General features: G+C 48.4%; 2 protein-coding genes across 4 annotated transcripts; one reads left to right on the plus strand and one right to left on the minus strand.

The window, feature by feature from the left end:
- Window positions 1-173: 173 nt before the first annotated feature.
- Window positions 174-7,311, plus strand: Nelfe (negative elongation factor complex member E). 3 transcript variants are annotated; one of them, XM_042684350.1, is made up of 12 exons: window positions 174-274; window positions 713-795; window positions 2,789-2,858; window positions 2,962-3,107; window positions 4,031-4,105; window positions 4,207-4,244; window positions 4,421-4,723; window positions 4,754-4,842; window positions 4,952-5,096; window positions 5,259-5,313; window positions 5,546-5,648; window positions 7,138-7,311. In XM_042684350.1, the coding sequence occupies exons 2-12, from the start codon at window positions 721-723 to the stop codon at window positions 7,233-7,235; spliced, it is 1,197 nt and encodes a 398-aa protein (XP_042540284.1). In that variant the 5' UTR covers window positions 174-274; window positions 713-720; the 3' UTR covers window positions 7,236-7,311. The 3 variants fall into 3 exon arrangements, with proteins under 3 accessions (XP_042540284.1, XP_042540285.1, XP_042540283.1); XM_042684351.1 differs by having other exon boundaries at window positions 4,772-4,842; XM_042684349.1 differs by having other exon boundaries at window positions 4,421-4,842.
- Window positions 7,312-7,456: 145 nt separating this feature from the next.
- Window positions 7,457-14,429, minus strand: Cfb (complement factor B). The gene is made up of 18 exons (XM_042684345.1): window positions 14,108-14,429; window positions 13,781-14,014; window positions 12,995-13,180; window positions 12,684-12,857; window positions 12,201-12,302; window positions 11,959-12,095; window positions 11,519-11,657; window positions 10,947-11,078; window positions 10,565-10,666; window positions 10,127-10,264; window positions 9,329-9,426; window positions 9,100-9,217; window positions 8,774-8,927; window positions 8,610-8,686; window positions 8,315-8,415; window positions 8,080-8,212; window positions 7,948-7,997; window positions 7,457-7,659 (listed from the first exon to the last, which is right to left on the minus strand). The coding sequence occupies exons 1-18, from the start codon at window positions 14,169-14,171 to the stop codon at window positions 7,510-7,512; spliced, it is 2,289 nt and encodes a 762-aa protein (XP_042540279.1). The 5' UTR covers window positions 14,172-14,429; the 3' UTR covers window positions 7,457-7,509.
- Window positions 14,430-14,440: the final 11 nt, after the last annotated feature.

The raw sequence follows: 14,440 nt of genomic DNA on the forward strand, positions 1-14,440 counted from the left end.
AGAGGGCGAAAACAGAGCCGACTTCCGGCACGCCTCCTTACCCCCCCCTGCCCCCCCCCCCGCCCCCGCCCCCGCCCCCGCCGGCGGCGTGAGCGAGCGTCGCGTAGGGCTGGTTCTGGGACTGAGGAAGGCCGGGCGGAAGTTCCTGCGCCCCGGCAGCCTTGGTAACCGCGTTCTCCTCCCGCCCCCTTCGACGTCATCGCTCTGAGCCCGCTTGCGGAGGCTGGCGCGGGCGCCTCCTGAGACCGTGGGGCCCCGGGTGCCGCCCCCTCAGGTAAGTCTTCTCCCTCCTCACTCTTCGTCCCTTTAATCTGAGCTCTCTCTTTCTTCTTTCTCCTCTTTTGCTGCTCAGAGAGTGCTATGCGCGGTCAGGCGTCCCCTCTGCCGTCGGGACCCCAGGGTTGGCCATACCCTAATGAGAGTAATGGGGGGGGGGAGGTCGGGTGCCATCGTGTTGGCGATGGTGAAGGTATTTTACAACACCCTCTTCCGGGCCATGAACCCGGTCTGTGAACCTGGAAGACGAGGATATGCAGGTTGATTAGGACGAGCGGGAGCTTGGAAGGAAGCCTGGTTTAAACAAGGGTTAGAAAAAGGCCGGAGACGGGAGTAGGCAGTCCTGGAGGAGTGGTTTGGGCTACAGGGTGGACGGCGTGTAAACTCTGGGTGGTGACAGTGGAGAAAGATGTCTTGGGTCCTGCCCCTAAACCAGGAACCACCATGTTGGTGATACCTCCGGGACTGAGCGAGGAGGAAGAGGCTCTACAGAAGAAATTCAACAAACTCAAGAAAAAGGTGAGGAAGTGAGATGAGGGGCATGGACTAATCTCTCACAGATTCTACATTCTGAGAACAACACGTGGGGTGAGTGTGATGGGATGGAGGTTCTTGTGACTTACTCTTGGAGACATCTCAACACTGTGCAGCTTCAAGAAGTGGATGTTCTCAAGCCCTCCTGTGGACCCTATCCCTTTCTATGCAGTCTTGCATGAAATTTTCACCCTTTCCAGTAGCATTTAGTAACACCTGATGATTAGATTCGACTTCCCACCTCGATTTCCCAAGATTAGATTTCCCATTTCCATCCAGTGCCTTGCTAAAAACCTTCAGATACCCAATTTGAAGCTATCATCATCTTCCTGTCTAAGCTAGTCCTTTTTCTTGATCTTTAAAATAGGGCTGCCTACTCTCAATTCTCCTATATTTTTAACTAAAAATCTCATCTTTCACTTTGCTACAATTTGCATAACCAAATAGTCTTTTCCTTTTTTTTTTGCTGGAGATAGGATCTCCATGTGGCCCAGCTAGTGTGTGTGTGTGCGTGTGTGTGTGCGTGTGTGTGTGTGCGTGTGTGTGCGCGTGTGCGTGTGTGCGCGCGCGCGTGCTGCTCCTGAGGGTTAAAATCATGTCCTGAGATTTTTGTTCAAAGCTAATGCTCTTCCATTTGAGCCAGAGCTCCACTTCTAGCTTTTGGTGGTCAATGGAGGTAAGCGTTTCACCAACTTCCCTGCTTGGGCTGGCTTTAAACTGCAATCCTCAGATCTCAGCCTCCTGAGTGGCGAGTGGCTAGGATTAGAGCCGTGAGCCATAATCCCCAGCTAGTCTTTTTTCCTTTTTTTTTTTTCGGTCAGTCATGGGACTTGAACTCTGGGCCTAGGCACTGTTCCTGAGCTCTTCAGCTCTAGGCTAGCACTCTACCACTTGAGCCACAGCACCACTTCCAATTTTCTATTGGTTTATTGAAGATAAGAGTCTCACATACTTTTCTTGCCCTGGCTGGCCTTGAACCATGATCCTCAGACCTCAGCCTCCTGAGTAGCTAGGATTACAGATGTGAGCCCGTGCCCAGCTCCAGCTAGTCTTAAATGCTGCCTCAGCATCCTGAATAGGTGAGGATACAGACATAGACCACTACACCCAACATGTCAAGTCTTATTTATGCTCCTTTCTACATCGTTTTTCCTGTTTATTCATTCCTGGGGATCCCTCATAGCAGGGCTTTTCTGACACTTAAGGTATTATAATAGTCTCTTAAGTTTCTCAGTCATTTTTTGAACATACTTTTTTATTCCTGTTAAAATGATGCAGTCTGTTCTCTTTCCCAATACTTTAAGAAATTTCACATTGTGTGTAGAACGAAGTCTCAGCTTGCTGTCCTTCAGCTTATCAATCAGAACCATTACCGCTCCCAAAACGTGCGTTCCTAAAACCATTTCTCTGCAAATTGAACCTTTCTCTGTGTCTTTGTCACCCTGTTTTGTCTAAAATCTCCTATTTCTTTTAGGCAGATCCTGGCAGATCCTACCTAGAGGCCAGTTTAATAGCTAATTAAGTATCAGAAAGTCTACTTTGCATTCAGCTGTTGTTATAATAATTCTTGGCAGTTCACTCTAGTCATTTTATTTTCTGGACTGTACACTTCTTGAGGGTAGGAACTCTTGAGAGTAGCAACTATGTATTTCTGTATATTTCTGTTGCAATATCTAGGATTCATTAAATATACAGAGAATGGATGAGGTGAAGGAGGACTGGTTCATGCTTTATTTTGTTCTACTTGTAAAGTGTAGTTCTCTTGAAAGCCTCTAGATACCATAGTTTGCTGGCATTATAGATGATATGGGGGACCAGATGGCAAAAGCAGGGCTGCCTCCTTGCACTTCCCCAGGAGTACCATTTGCTTTGTTACCTCCAAGAAAACCGTCTCTGAAGTGATGTACCCAGAGATATTGGGAGAGGGCACAGCCAGGGACTGACCCACGCTGACTTCTCTTCTCATCCTCATTCTCAGAAAAAGGCATTGCTGGCGCTGAAGAAGCAAAGTAGCAGCAGCACAGCCAGCCAAGGTGGCGTCAAACGCTGTGAGTGATGGGAAATGGAGAGGGTGGAAAAATGGGTGCAATGGAGCTGACCTCTACCACAGCCAGTAAAATGTCTCTTTCCCTCACCACTCCACTATTCCAGCACTTTCAGAGCAGCCTGTGGTGGACACAGCCACAGCAACAGAGCAGGCAAAACAGCTGGTGAAGTCAGGAGCCATCAGTGCCATCAAAGCCGAGACCAAGAACTCAGGCTTCAAACGCTCTCGAACCCTAGAGGGGAAGTTAAAGGTAGGCACAAGTAGGATTGTTCAGGGACCCATACTATCAGAGAGCAACTCTCCGAGTTAGAAGAGAAGTGATTTAAAGGGGGTAAAAAATCATCTTCAGACATGAGAAAAATGCTGTACTCTTCTGAGCTTTAGGGTTTTCTGTGTGATCTTTGGATTTTTTGTTTTTGTTTTTGCTTTTGTTTGGTTGTGTTAGAAGAGTTGTTTTGTATTAAAATGGGTTCTCACTATGATGCTCAGGCTAGTATCTAGCTCATGGGATCAGGGGTCCACTTACCTCAGCCTTAGAAATATCTAGAACTACACCACACCTGCCTAGAACTTTAGGTTTCTTATCTAAAAAAATGGAAAGTCTAGGTGATTTCCTACACTCTTTTCCATTGTACATATTCTCCATATTTACATATTCTAATCTACCTTGGGTTAGAACTCAGAATATGTTACTTCAAGAGCAGCTTACAGATGTCATTGGGGACGGCCCGGTGGCTCACACCTGTAATCCTAGCTACTCAGGAGGCTGAGATCTGAGAATCCAGGTTCAGAGCCAGCCTGGGCATAAAAGTCCATGAGACTCTTATCTCCAATAAACCACTAGAAAACTGGAAGTGGTGCTGTGGCTCAAGTGGTAGAGCGCGCGCCTTGAGCTGAAGAGCGCAGGGACAGTGCCCAGGCCCAGAGTTCAAGCCCACAACTGACCAAAAAAAAAAAAATGTCATTGGGTTCAGAGAGGTTTAGACAAACTAAGCACTTTACATTAATATCAGGGCACTTATTTAAAAGCAACACATAATCACATAAGGACTATATTAGGATTAAAAAAGAGAACAAGTTAGAAAGAGACCCTGAAAAAGAAGGGGAGCCGTCCACCTTATGAAGGACAGCCTTCAAATCCAACACCACCCACTCAATGTGTTTCTTCCCCAGGACCCTGAGAAGGGACCTGTCCCCACTTTCCAGCCATTCCAGAGGAGCATATCTGCTGATGACGACCTACAGGAGGTACTGGTTCCCAGTTCTCAACCTGCGGGCCTGGGCATTGAGGAAGACAAGAAACGCACATATTTGGATATCACCTTAACTGTTCTTGGTCTCTTTTTCAGTCATCTAGACGTCCACAGAGGAAATCTTTGTATGAGAGGTTAGAGAGTTAAAACTGGGTCCCTCTTGGTGTGGGCATCAATTGTCTGATTTTAAGGGAGGTTTGGGGTAGAGTGGAAGGAGCTAATTATAGAAGTAGTGTTTGTTGAGTCTCCAAAAGGGTCTGAGAGAAAAAGATAAAGGACCCTTTTAACCTTGCTTTCTGCTTCTCCTCAGCTTTGTGTCTTCCAGTGATCGGCTTCGAGAATTGGGGCCAGATGGAGAAGAAGCAGAGGGCCCAGGAACCGGTGATGGCCCTCCTCGAAGCTTTGACTGGAGCTATGAAGAACGGGGTGGTTCCCGCTCCTCAGCCTCCCCTCCCCGAAGCCGCAGCCGGGACCGCAGTCATGAGAGAAACAGGGACAAAGACAGAGATCGGGATCGAGACAAAGACTGGGACCGGGACCGGGATCGGGACAGAGACCAGGAACGGGATAGGGATCGAGACAAAGATCGAGATCGAGACAGGGATCGAGATCGGGACCGGGACAGAGAACGGGACCGGGACAGAGACCGGGACCGGGACAGAGACCGGGACCGGGATCGGGACCGGGACCGGGATCGAGACCGGGATCGAGACCGAGAGGGCCCTTTCCACAGTAAGTGACCGTGGCTGGTGGGGAAGGAAACTTCAGCTGGGTTTAAGAAAGATGTGCTAAGGTGGAGGCTGAGACAGACTGTTTTGTGACTGTGACTCCTGACCCATAGGGTCAGACTCGTTCCCTGAACGCCGGGCCCCTCGGAAGGGGAACACTCTTTACGTGTATGGAGAAGACATGACACCCACTCTCCTTCGTGGGGCCTTCTCTCCCTTTGGAAACATCATTGACCTCTCCATGGACCCACCCAGAAAGTAAGGATGACAACAGGGCATGATCAAAGTTCTAGATGAAGCCTAGGATGTGTAGACCTGTGGGAGGAAGCCACTGTATCTCTGGCAGCCTGTGTGCTCTGAGTCTAGTTTGACCCAGGGGAGTCCCATAGGCCCTTTCCTAACCCTGTTTTCTCTTTTCAGCTGTGCCTTCGTCACCTATGAAAAGATGGAGTCTGCAGATCAGGCCGTTGCTGAGGTTGGGACTCCCCAGACCTGTTCTTTCCATTCCTTCTGCCAGCCTCATGTTTTCTCAAAATACTTGTCAGGAGGGAATTCCTCATGACAAGGTCTCTTTCTAGTCACACAGAAAAACACACATTCTCAAATCCCTATTCAGTCTATTTGTAGGGTAGCAACCCATGGAATAACTCTTATGGTTGTCTAATGCCCATCCCCTCTCCTTTGTCCCCTCTCCTTTTCTGCTCCAGCTCAATGGAACCCAGGTGGAATCTGTGCAGCTCAAAGTGAACATTGCCCGCAAACAGCCCATGCTGGATGCCGCAACTGGCAAGTCTGTCTGGGGCTCCCTCGGTAAGAACGGGAGTCTCCTTTGCTCATCCCCTCCCTCACAATCTACCCTTTTTGGTTCCTCTGCATAGCCCCAGGGTTTTCTTAGAGGGAATAGAGGTCAGGATTTATTAAAAATGACTCCTTAAGTAGTGGCTGGAACAGGGAGGGAAAATGGAGGGTAGAGTCTTCTCTCCCTCAAGAGAGAAGAGCATCTGTGCAGCATGTTTGCTCTGAGGTGGTGTACAGCATGTTTTGCAAGAATTTGAAATTGCTGCTGGGTGCCGATGGTTCATGCCTGTAATGCTAGCTATTCTGGAGCTGATCTCTGAGGATCACAGTTCAAAGCCAGCCTGGGCAGGAAAGTTCATGAGACTCTTATCTCCAGTAAACCACCAGAAAACTGGAAGTGGTGCTGTGGCTCAAGTGGTAGAGCACTAGTCTTGAGCTGAAGAGCTCAGAGACAGTGCCCAAGCCCAGAGTTCAAGCCCCACGACCAACCAAAAAAAAAAATATATATATATATGTATATAGTATTTGAAATATAGCCTGTGGAACTGAAGTGTAATATGAGAAATGTGAATTAGACTCATCTGTATCATTGAATGGCTAAAAAAATAATAGAATCATCAGGTAGATTGCTTTTAGGAAAAATAAATAACCTAGGACTGGTTTGGGGAATATTCAGGAATATAATAGGAACTCCTTTCTTGTGCTCTACATGTCTCCAGAAATCCTGACATTGTTGGGCAGAAGTTGAAGTTGCAGCAAAGGAGATGGGAGCATAGTCTGAGGGCTGGGAGCAGGCACCAGAGGCCCTGGGCCAGTGAAGTCAGAGGACACAGGCTTTGAGAAAAAGGGATGGTCAGTAGTGACAAGGTACAGACGAAAGGGAGTGGAAGGTGGGACAGATTCATTCTGGTCCCAGAGTAGTGAAGATAGAATCCTTGGATCGTGTGAAGTGAGGGCCATGTCTTATGGAGGAAAGAAAGAAGCCAGGGGAAGCGGTGTGTTAGAGCAAGGACACTGCGCACCAAAGCTATCCCATAAGAAGTTCTAGTGGGGCTAGTAGCATCTCTCAGTGTGAATAACCCACCTCACCTGAAAATAGATTCTCCTGGAAAAGGAGTAAACAGAAGGATTCAGAGCAAAACACTGTAGACACCAGAATTGACCAGTATATCAAGTATATCAACAAAAGGCTACAGAGTTTCTAATCTTTAATTTTTGATGTACTGACCAAAAGCAGTAGTTTAACATCATTCACGTTTCAGCTATGAAAACATGTTGGGATTTTCTAAGAACAAAACATCCATCACAATATCTACATGTGCCATAATAATATCCACACTCCATGATGATTGGGTTGACTATCACTGGTCACCACAGGCCATCCTGGCCAGCAGAGGGCAGCATGAAAACTGGCTGCCAGGAGTGAAGTAGTGAGGCTGTGGGCCTCAGGTTTGACCCATGATCTCTTTCAGACCTAACTGTTGCTCTCCTCCTTCCCTAGCTGTCCAGAACAGCCCTAATGGTTGCCACCGAGACAAGAGGACCCAGATTGTCTACAGTGATGATGTCTATAAGGAAAACCTTGTAGATGGCTTCTAGAACACGAAGCTGGATTCCTTGTGCCTCCTATGCCCCCAATGCTGGCCTCAGTAAAACACTGAGCTGGAAGCTTGCACATCTTCCTTCAGCCTCTGGTTTTTCAGCACTTGGGATTGGGGTTAGGCCTTTCAAAAACAGCTGTGAGGTTTCATCTCAGTTGTTTAACAAGATGGCCAATGCACATCCCCCATTTCTTTACACCAAAAGGAGCTGGAACACAGTTATTATCACAGCTGTTTTAATTTTCCCATGCCCTCTTTCATCAGGAAACCCATTATAAGAAACCCAAATCTTCATCTTTGAGTTTCTCCTTGAGCCAGGGAAGCACTTGGAAGAGGTTGACGTGAAAGTCTCGGGCATGAGCAGGTACCTGCTTTTTCTGGTGTTTGCAGACATCCACCACTCCCCAGCTGATCACACCAACCTGCCAAAGTGAGGAGATGCCATGGATCATTTGATGGAGTTCTTCCTAATGCCAGAAAGCATGGCTATTCTCATTTGCATCTAAGCTGACCTAAAGGAGCCCAGCTAAACTTTATCCTTGGCACACACACCAGACACATGGCCCAACACTCCCATTTCAAGCAATAGCCCTAAGATGAGGCAGCCTCTACCCTCCTTTTACCAGCCATATGCATTGAGTTTGCTTTCCTGCTTTGGGGGCCATCCTGGCCACTTGGCATCTCCCTACAGATAAGAAAGGGGCACTTACTTGAATGAAACGACTCCTCTTATGAATAATCAGAGGGCCACCAGAGTCACCTGTGGAAAAGAGATGCTGTAGGAGAAAAAAAAAAACTTGGGCTTCAGGAATTTAGAGCATAGCCAAAAAACTGCCTCTTACCTCTGCAAGTATTGGGGTCCGCATAGGGATCCACCCCTCCAGTACAGAGGAACCTGGGAGTGACCACCTCAGAAATGTCCTTGACTTTGTCATAGCCTGGAGCATTTTGGGCATCTCTCTCACAGCTGGCTTTCTGTAGGGTAGGTGGGAAGCATGGGAGAGAAAGATGATAGAGCTGGCTTAGGAAAGACAGGCCTAGAGCAGCTTAGAATCCTCTCCTCCCCCAATTCCTCACCTTATCTCCATTCTTGATAAAAACATGCTTCCGAATCAGTTTCTTCTCTTCTTCAGACACAAACAGAGCTTTGATATCCTTTGCAGGGAGCAGCTCTTCCTCTGAACAAATAGACTGGATCACTCCAGCTGCCCCCAGCACCATCTCCCCCATTGCCTCTGTCACCTGGTAGATGTCCTTCCAGCCCTTCCTATACTAGGCAATAAGCTGGGCGGTATCTGCTCCTACTGCAGCTCCCTCATGCCCCACTTGTCTCCTGGAGTCTCATCCTTGTCCCATCCAGAATACGCCTTACTGTGTTGCTGGCAGGTGGCTGTCTGAGGAAGCCGCAAAGCTCGAGTTGTTCCTTCCGTGCAGGGGAGGCAGATGGGCCTGTTGGAGATGGGAACAGTCAGAGCAGTGAATGGCCTGTCTACACCAAGTCCTCCAGTCTTTTCTCAGGAACCTAAGTGCTCTCACCTGACAGTCTGGTCATATGTCAGCCTTTTCTTGAGCTTAATCAGGGCTACATCATAGTCATAAAACTCAGGAATTCCTTGTGCCTTCTTCCCATTGATGTTGTAGTTGGGATGAAATAGGACTTCTTCTACCTCTAGATCTCGCTTCCTTCCTCCTGAGGAGAGAAAACAATAGGTACCACTTTGTGGGCTGCCTCTGGCCCTATGACTTTTCTTCTTCCCTATCCAGGAGGCAAGAGGGACTGCAAGTGAGGTCAGGTAGAGTGATGGATGCTGAGGAAGGGAAGGTGTTGCCCGGAGTTCAGAATCCATCTGGTGCATTCTTACCTACGCTGACCTTGATTGAATGTTTCTCATCATCCACGGTGAAACAGTGTGCTGCAGTCAACACAAAGTACTCAGACACCACAGCCCCCATACAGTTTTCATGTCCCTTGAGAGGACGCTGGGAATAGACAATAGGAGAGGAAGTTCAACCTTCACAAGCCAGTCTGATGTGAACATTATTTTGCCTTTCAACTCTCACAAGCCTTCACTGCTAGAATGGTGCACTTACGGTGACTGAGATCTTGGCCTGCCATGGCTGTTTGTGGTAATCGGTACCCTTCCTATGCTCCCAAACCATGCCACAGAGGCCCAGTGACTTGGTTTCATCTGCAGAAAAGGAGAATGTGTTGAAGGCTGAGGATCCTTCATTCTCAGCTGGCGGCAGTCACTTCTGGAGGAATCTGCATGTCCCTGGGGAGCAAAGGCCTACACAGAGGGAAAAGGTCTGGGAACATTTGATCCCTTATGTAGGGGACAAAGGGCCATTCTGGTGCGATGGAAAGAACTTAGGACTACGATCAGAAACCTAGATATTTTCAGAACCAACTCTCAATAGTTTACTGGGCCTCTTTTTGGCCTCAGTTTCCACACCTATAAAATGTACTAAAAAATCCTCTGAGGTTACCCAGAGTTCTGTGATTCTAAGGTCAGGAAATGGACAGTGTCAGGAAACAAGAATAGTGATGTTAAGATCGACAAGGAGGGCTAGGAAGGTGGCTCAGTGGTAGAGCGCTTGCCTTGCGTGCATGAGGCCCTAGGTTTGATTCCTCAGTACCACATAAACAGAAAAAGCCAGAAGTGGTGTTGTAGCTCAAGTGGTAGAGTGTTAGCCTTGAGCTGAAGAACTGAGGGACAGCACCCAGGCCCTGAGTTCAGGCCCCATGACCAGCAAAATCAAAAACAAAAAAACAAGAACTAAGGCCTTCCAAATTGCAAAGACCTGAGAGGTAGAGGGAAATTAGTAACTTCAGGAGATCCTGGGAAGAGCCTAATTTCCTGATGGTCTTGTACTCTTGTATTTTCCTACCAATCATTTGGTAGAAAACATCTTCCAGGTTTTCCATATCCTTGACTCTGAACACATGTTGTTCATTCTCTTTCTTGGAAGCCAAAGCATTGATGTTGTCTTGGTCCACCAGAGGCCCGACTCCAAACACATATACATCTGAAGAAGAAAAAAGGTTGAAGGTCAAGACCTTGAAAAAATCAGGGTACTAGGGCTGGGAATATAGCTTAGCAGTAGAATGTTTCCTAGCTTGCATAAAGCCCTCCCTGGGTTTCATTCCTTAGTATCATGTAAACAGAAAAGCCAGAAGTGGTGCTGTAGCTCAAATGGTAGAGTGCTCGCCTTGAACACAGAGAGGCTCAGAGACAGAGCCCAGGCCCTAAGCTCAAGCCTCAGGACCAGCAAAAAAAAAAAAAAAAAAAAAAAATCAGGGTGTTAGGTCCTAGGCAAGTCACTTACCCAAATAATCCTCCCTGGGATTTTTGCGATCCCTGCCAATGTCCAACCAACTCCGGATCTCATCAATGACAGTGACTGGGTCCCCACCCATGTTATGCAAGCCTGCAGAAAAGACAGGGACCATAAAAATATAAAAGTAGGAGGTGAGGATGAGGATCTAAGTTGATAAATTGGCTGGAGGCAGTGGCACATGGGTAGGGGAACAGGTTAACAGTGGGATAGAGATGACAAGCCACAGCCTTGGGGAGAATGGTCCCCTATAATGGTCCTCTGTATCACAGGAAAGCTCAGTAGCCATCCGTGAGCTATATTCAGGGCCCTATCGTAGTCTAGTGTTACATGCAGGCTTTGAGGCTGGGGTAGGGAAAAGGTCCTTTCTGACCATCAGTCATGAGGATGATGACATGGCGGGTGCGATTCCAGCCTTCCGGGGGGACGTCCCCTGCCCAGCTCATCATGCTGTATATTGTCTGAAGAGCCCTCTTGGTGTTAGTTCCTGTCTTCAACTTGTGGTCTGTGGGAGAGGAAAGAGGGCATCACCTCACCTTGTCTTGAGCCCTGGAGTTCTGTCACAGCTGAGACCCCACATCTTTTTCAACTTTGTGGAGTTGTCACCTACTAACTTCCCTTTGACCACAAAGAGGCCCTCAGAGCCCCCAAAAAATTCCCACTAAACTTCATTGCCTGATAACCCCTTTTCCAACCTTTAGCTACAAACTAGTCCTGATGGGTCAGGGTTGGCCATAGTAAAATGCTCAAAGGATGAAATTAAAGCAGGAGGCTGTTAAATATTAGGACACTGCTTCACTCAACATACCTCTCTACCCCTCTCACACATGTACGTGCGCATGTGTGTGTGCATGCATGCACATATGCACACACACACACACCTCAGAGCCTTCTGATCTCTTATCCCAAAGTGAACCTCCCAGCTTCCCTTCCCTAACCTCTAACCTTCATAACTGATTTTGTTGAGCTGTTCTGTTACCCAATCGGCATCACTGCTCTTTTCATCAGACACTTTGACCACGATTTTAGGAGCTGTGGCATATGTCACTAGAGCATATCTTGGCCTCACTCCATAACTTGCCACCTGTGGGTTAGAGGAGCAAGGAGTTACGCATTTGAAAGTACAATACCATGGTTGGGCAAATTTAACATGTTTGCTGAGACAGAGAAGGCCATAATAAGAGGCTCAAAGGCTGAAGTTTGAAGAGGCACCTTTGTTAAGCATCAGGCTACTACATCACATAAAAGGGGAAAGAGGACAGAGTAAGACCTGAGGCTTTCTGGAACCCTATGGGTCAGAGGGTGTAAGAAACACAGAGGAGCCAGTCTTGGAAGTGCAAAGAAGCCCAGTCAGGGGCCCCCATTGAAGGGGACGGGAACTCTACCTTCTCTATCAAATTGGTGAGACACTTCTTGGCCCCTGTGAAGTTGCTGGCACCAATGCTATCTGATCCATCTAGCACCAGGTAGATGTTCATGGAGCCTGAGGGGTCCAGGACAATCTTCCGCTTCTGTTGTTCCCCTGTGTGCCAGCAGAGAGTCTCAGAATCCAGCATACATGGTGGCCCTTCCCCTTCTCTCTCCTCCCCCAACCCCCCCACCCTGACTTCCCTTTCTGCCCTCAAACCTGGTCTATGTCCATCCTCGGCATCAACTCCTTCTATGGTCTCTGTCAGGGAGGACAAGAAGGCTTCAGCTACCTCTTCGGGGGTGTCATACATGAAGGAGTCTGGGAAAGATCAGAAACTAGGTCAAGTGTTTGGAGTGTTTTAAAAAAACAGTGACTAGGGCTAGGAATGTGGCTTAGAGTGCTTGGCTAGCATGCATGAAGTCCTGGGTTCCATTCCTCAGTACCACATACACAGAAAAAGCCAGAAGCAGCACCGTGGCTCAAGTGGTAGAGTGCTAGCCTTGAGCAAAGAAGCTCAGGGACAGTGCCCAAGTCCTGATTTCAAGCCCCAGGACTGGCAAAAAAAAAAATAATAATAGTGACTAGAGAGATGACTGATTCCCAAGGTGGGAAGAAGAAAAGACTTGGAGAAGTTGGGGGTAGGTAAAGCAGTGCTCTACTGAGGGATATATTCAGACCAGGAAGCAGGCCAAAAGTCACCTCGGCAGGAAGGCTCTGTACCACTCCAAGAGCCACCCTCCTGGCATATCCGTTGCTGGGAGCCACGCAGGGTAAGTCCCCGACTGCAGTAGTAGGTGACACTGTCTTCAAGGCGATACTGACTTCCCACCTTCCTTGTGCCAATAGGGATGCCTGGGTTGGGGCAGTATGCCGCTGCAGAGGGATAAAACACAGAGGTGAATGCAAGTGTGAGGCTCAGAGGGCAAGTCAGAGAAAAGTTATTGTGTCGATTCCTCAGACTGCCATCAAAGAAAGATAAGGCCACCATCAGTGGCAGACATGCTTCTTACCTCCATCATCACAAATGGCTGTTTGCCCATCCCACCGGCCATTGGCTTGACAGGTGCGGTTGGCAGAGCCCCGGAGTGTGTAACCAGGGTAGCAGTGGAAAGAGATCTCATCACTCAAGTTGTAGTAGGATGACCGAGGCCAGTACTCCCCATTCTCAAAGTCCTGTGGTCTTGGACAGCGAATTGCTTTGAGGCAAAAGTAGAAGTCACTGAGAGGGAAAGGTAATCTTCAATGTGTTCCTCCTTGTCACTTAGAAACAGAACCTTCCTAGTCTAACCCATGGCTGCTCCTCCCTCATCTCTGATCAGTCTCTTTACTTCCAGGGCTGCTTTACAGGCAATTGCTTAGAGAAGGTGAGCTCCCCTAACTCTCCCTTTCCCACTTGAACCCCAAGAAGTGATTCTACTGTGTTTTTTTTTTTTATTTGTTTTGTTGTTGTTGGTTGTGAGGCTTGAACTCAGGGCCTAGGCCCGGTCCCTGAGCTCTTTTGCTCAAGGCTAACACTTTACCACTTGTAGCTACATCGCCACTTCCAGTTTCCTGGTAGTTAATTGGAGATAAGAGCCTCATGGACTTTGCTGCCAGGGCTGCCTTTGAACCATGACCCTCAGATCCCAGCCTCTTGAGTAGCTAGGATGACAGGTGTGAGCCACTGGTATTCCGAGTACTTCTACTCTTGTTCAGCCCAAGCTGCTGTTCTCAACACAGCTGAAAATTAAACTTACCCTAAGCAGCTCTGTACCCGCTCTATTGCCACCCTACCTCTTCCCCTTCCCATCACAAACCTCTGCACTCTGCCTTCTTGACAATCTTTTGGTCTCGGGTCTTCAGGGTACTCCAGGAGCCGGTGGCTTTGCATGTGCGAGTCTGCACGGGGTACGGGTAGAAGCCAGTGGGGCACAGGTATTCAAGGGTCTGCCCCTCCTGAAGAAGTTGGAATGAGCCACCTTTGATCTCTACCCCCTCCAGAGAACAGGAACTTCGGGGCTGATCCACAGGCGATGGAGTTGTACTCACACCTGGAGAGAAAAACAGATGAAGCCTGGCCCTACAAAACCAAGAGAGATGCAAGGGGTAGCAAGAAGGATGAGGAACACGTGACCCTTGCTTACCTCCACACGAGAAGGCTAAGAATAAGGACACAAGCCAGAGTTGGGAGCTGGGATTGTGCCCCATGCTGCTAGAAGGCAGAAGAGAGGCTCAGGCTGCGGTCAGAAGCACTTCTCCAGTTTCAGAACCCAAATGGAAATCCCAGATCTTGGCCTGACGGCACACTCTCTTCTCCACCAGCCCCCAGCCTTTTATGCAATCCATTCTGGCACCTGTAGCCTGGCCGGCCTGCCATACACACTTTCCCGGAACAATCAAGCAGGGGAGGCCCACTGAGCTGCCAACCCTAGAAACAGAAACTGTACAAGCCCCACCCTTTGCTGCCCAGAGTCTGG

The sequence above is a fragment of the Dipodomys spectabilis genome, unplaced genomic scaffold, assembly GCF_019054845.1.
Source record: "Dipodomys spectabilis isolate Male_0828 unplaced genomic scaffold, ASM1905484v1 ptg000085l, whole genome shotgun sequence".
NCBI classification, from domain to species: Eukaryota; Metazoa; Chordata; class Mammalia; order Rodentia; family Heteromyidae; genus Dipodomys; species Dipodomys spectabilis.

What these genes read in the sequence shown, in the direction of transcription:
- Nelfe (XM_042684349.1), top strand. Translation starts at nt 721, where the DNA reads ATGTTGGTGATACCTCCGGGACTGAGCGAGGAGGAAGAGGCTCTACAG. An exon ending in CCAAGGTGGCGTCAAACGCT is followed by an intron (nt 2,859 to 2,961) that starts GTGAGTGATGGG and finishes CCACTATTCCAG; the next exon opens with CACTTTCAGAGCAGCCTGTG. An exon ending in AGGAAATCTTTGTATGAGAG is followed by an intron (nt 4,245 to 4,420) that starts GTTAGAGAGTTA and finishes GCTTCTCCTCAG; the next exon opens with CTTTGTGTCTTCCAGTGATC.
- Cfb (XM_042684345.1), bottom strand. Translation starts at nt 14,171, where the DNA reads ATGGGGCACAATCCCAGCTCCCAACTCTGGCTTGTGTCCTTATTCTTA. An exon ending in CTTAGCCTTCTCGTGTGGAG is followed by an intron (nt 14,015 to 14,107) that starts GTAAGCAAGGGT and finishes TTTTCTCTCCAG; the next exon opens with GTGTGAGTACAACTCCATCG. An exon ending in AGGCCAAGATCTCAGTCACC is followed by an intron (nt 9,218 to 9,328) that starts GTAAGTGCACCA and finishes GTCTATTCCCAG; the next exon opens with CGTCCTCTCAAGGGACATGA.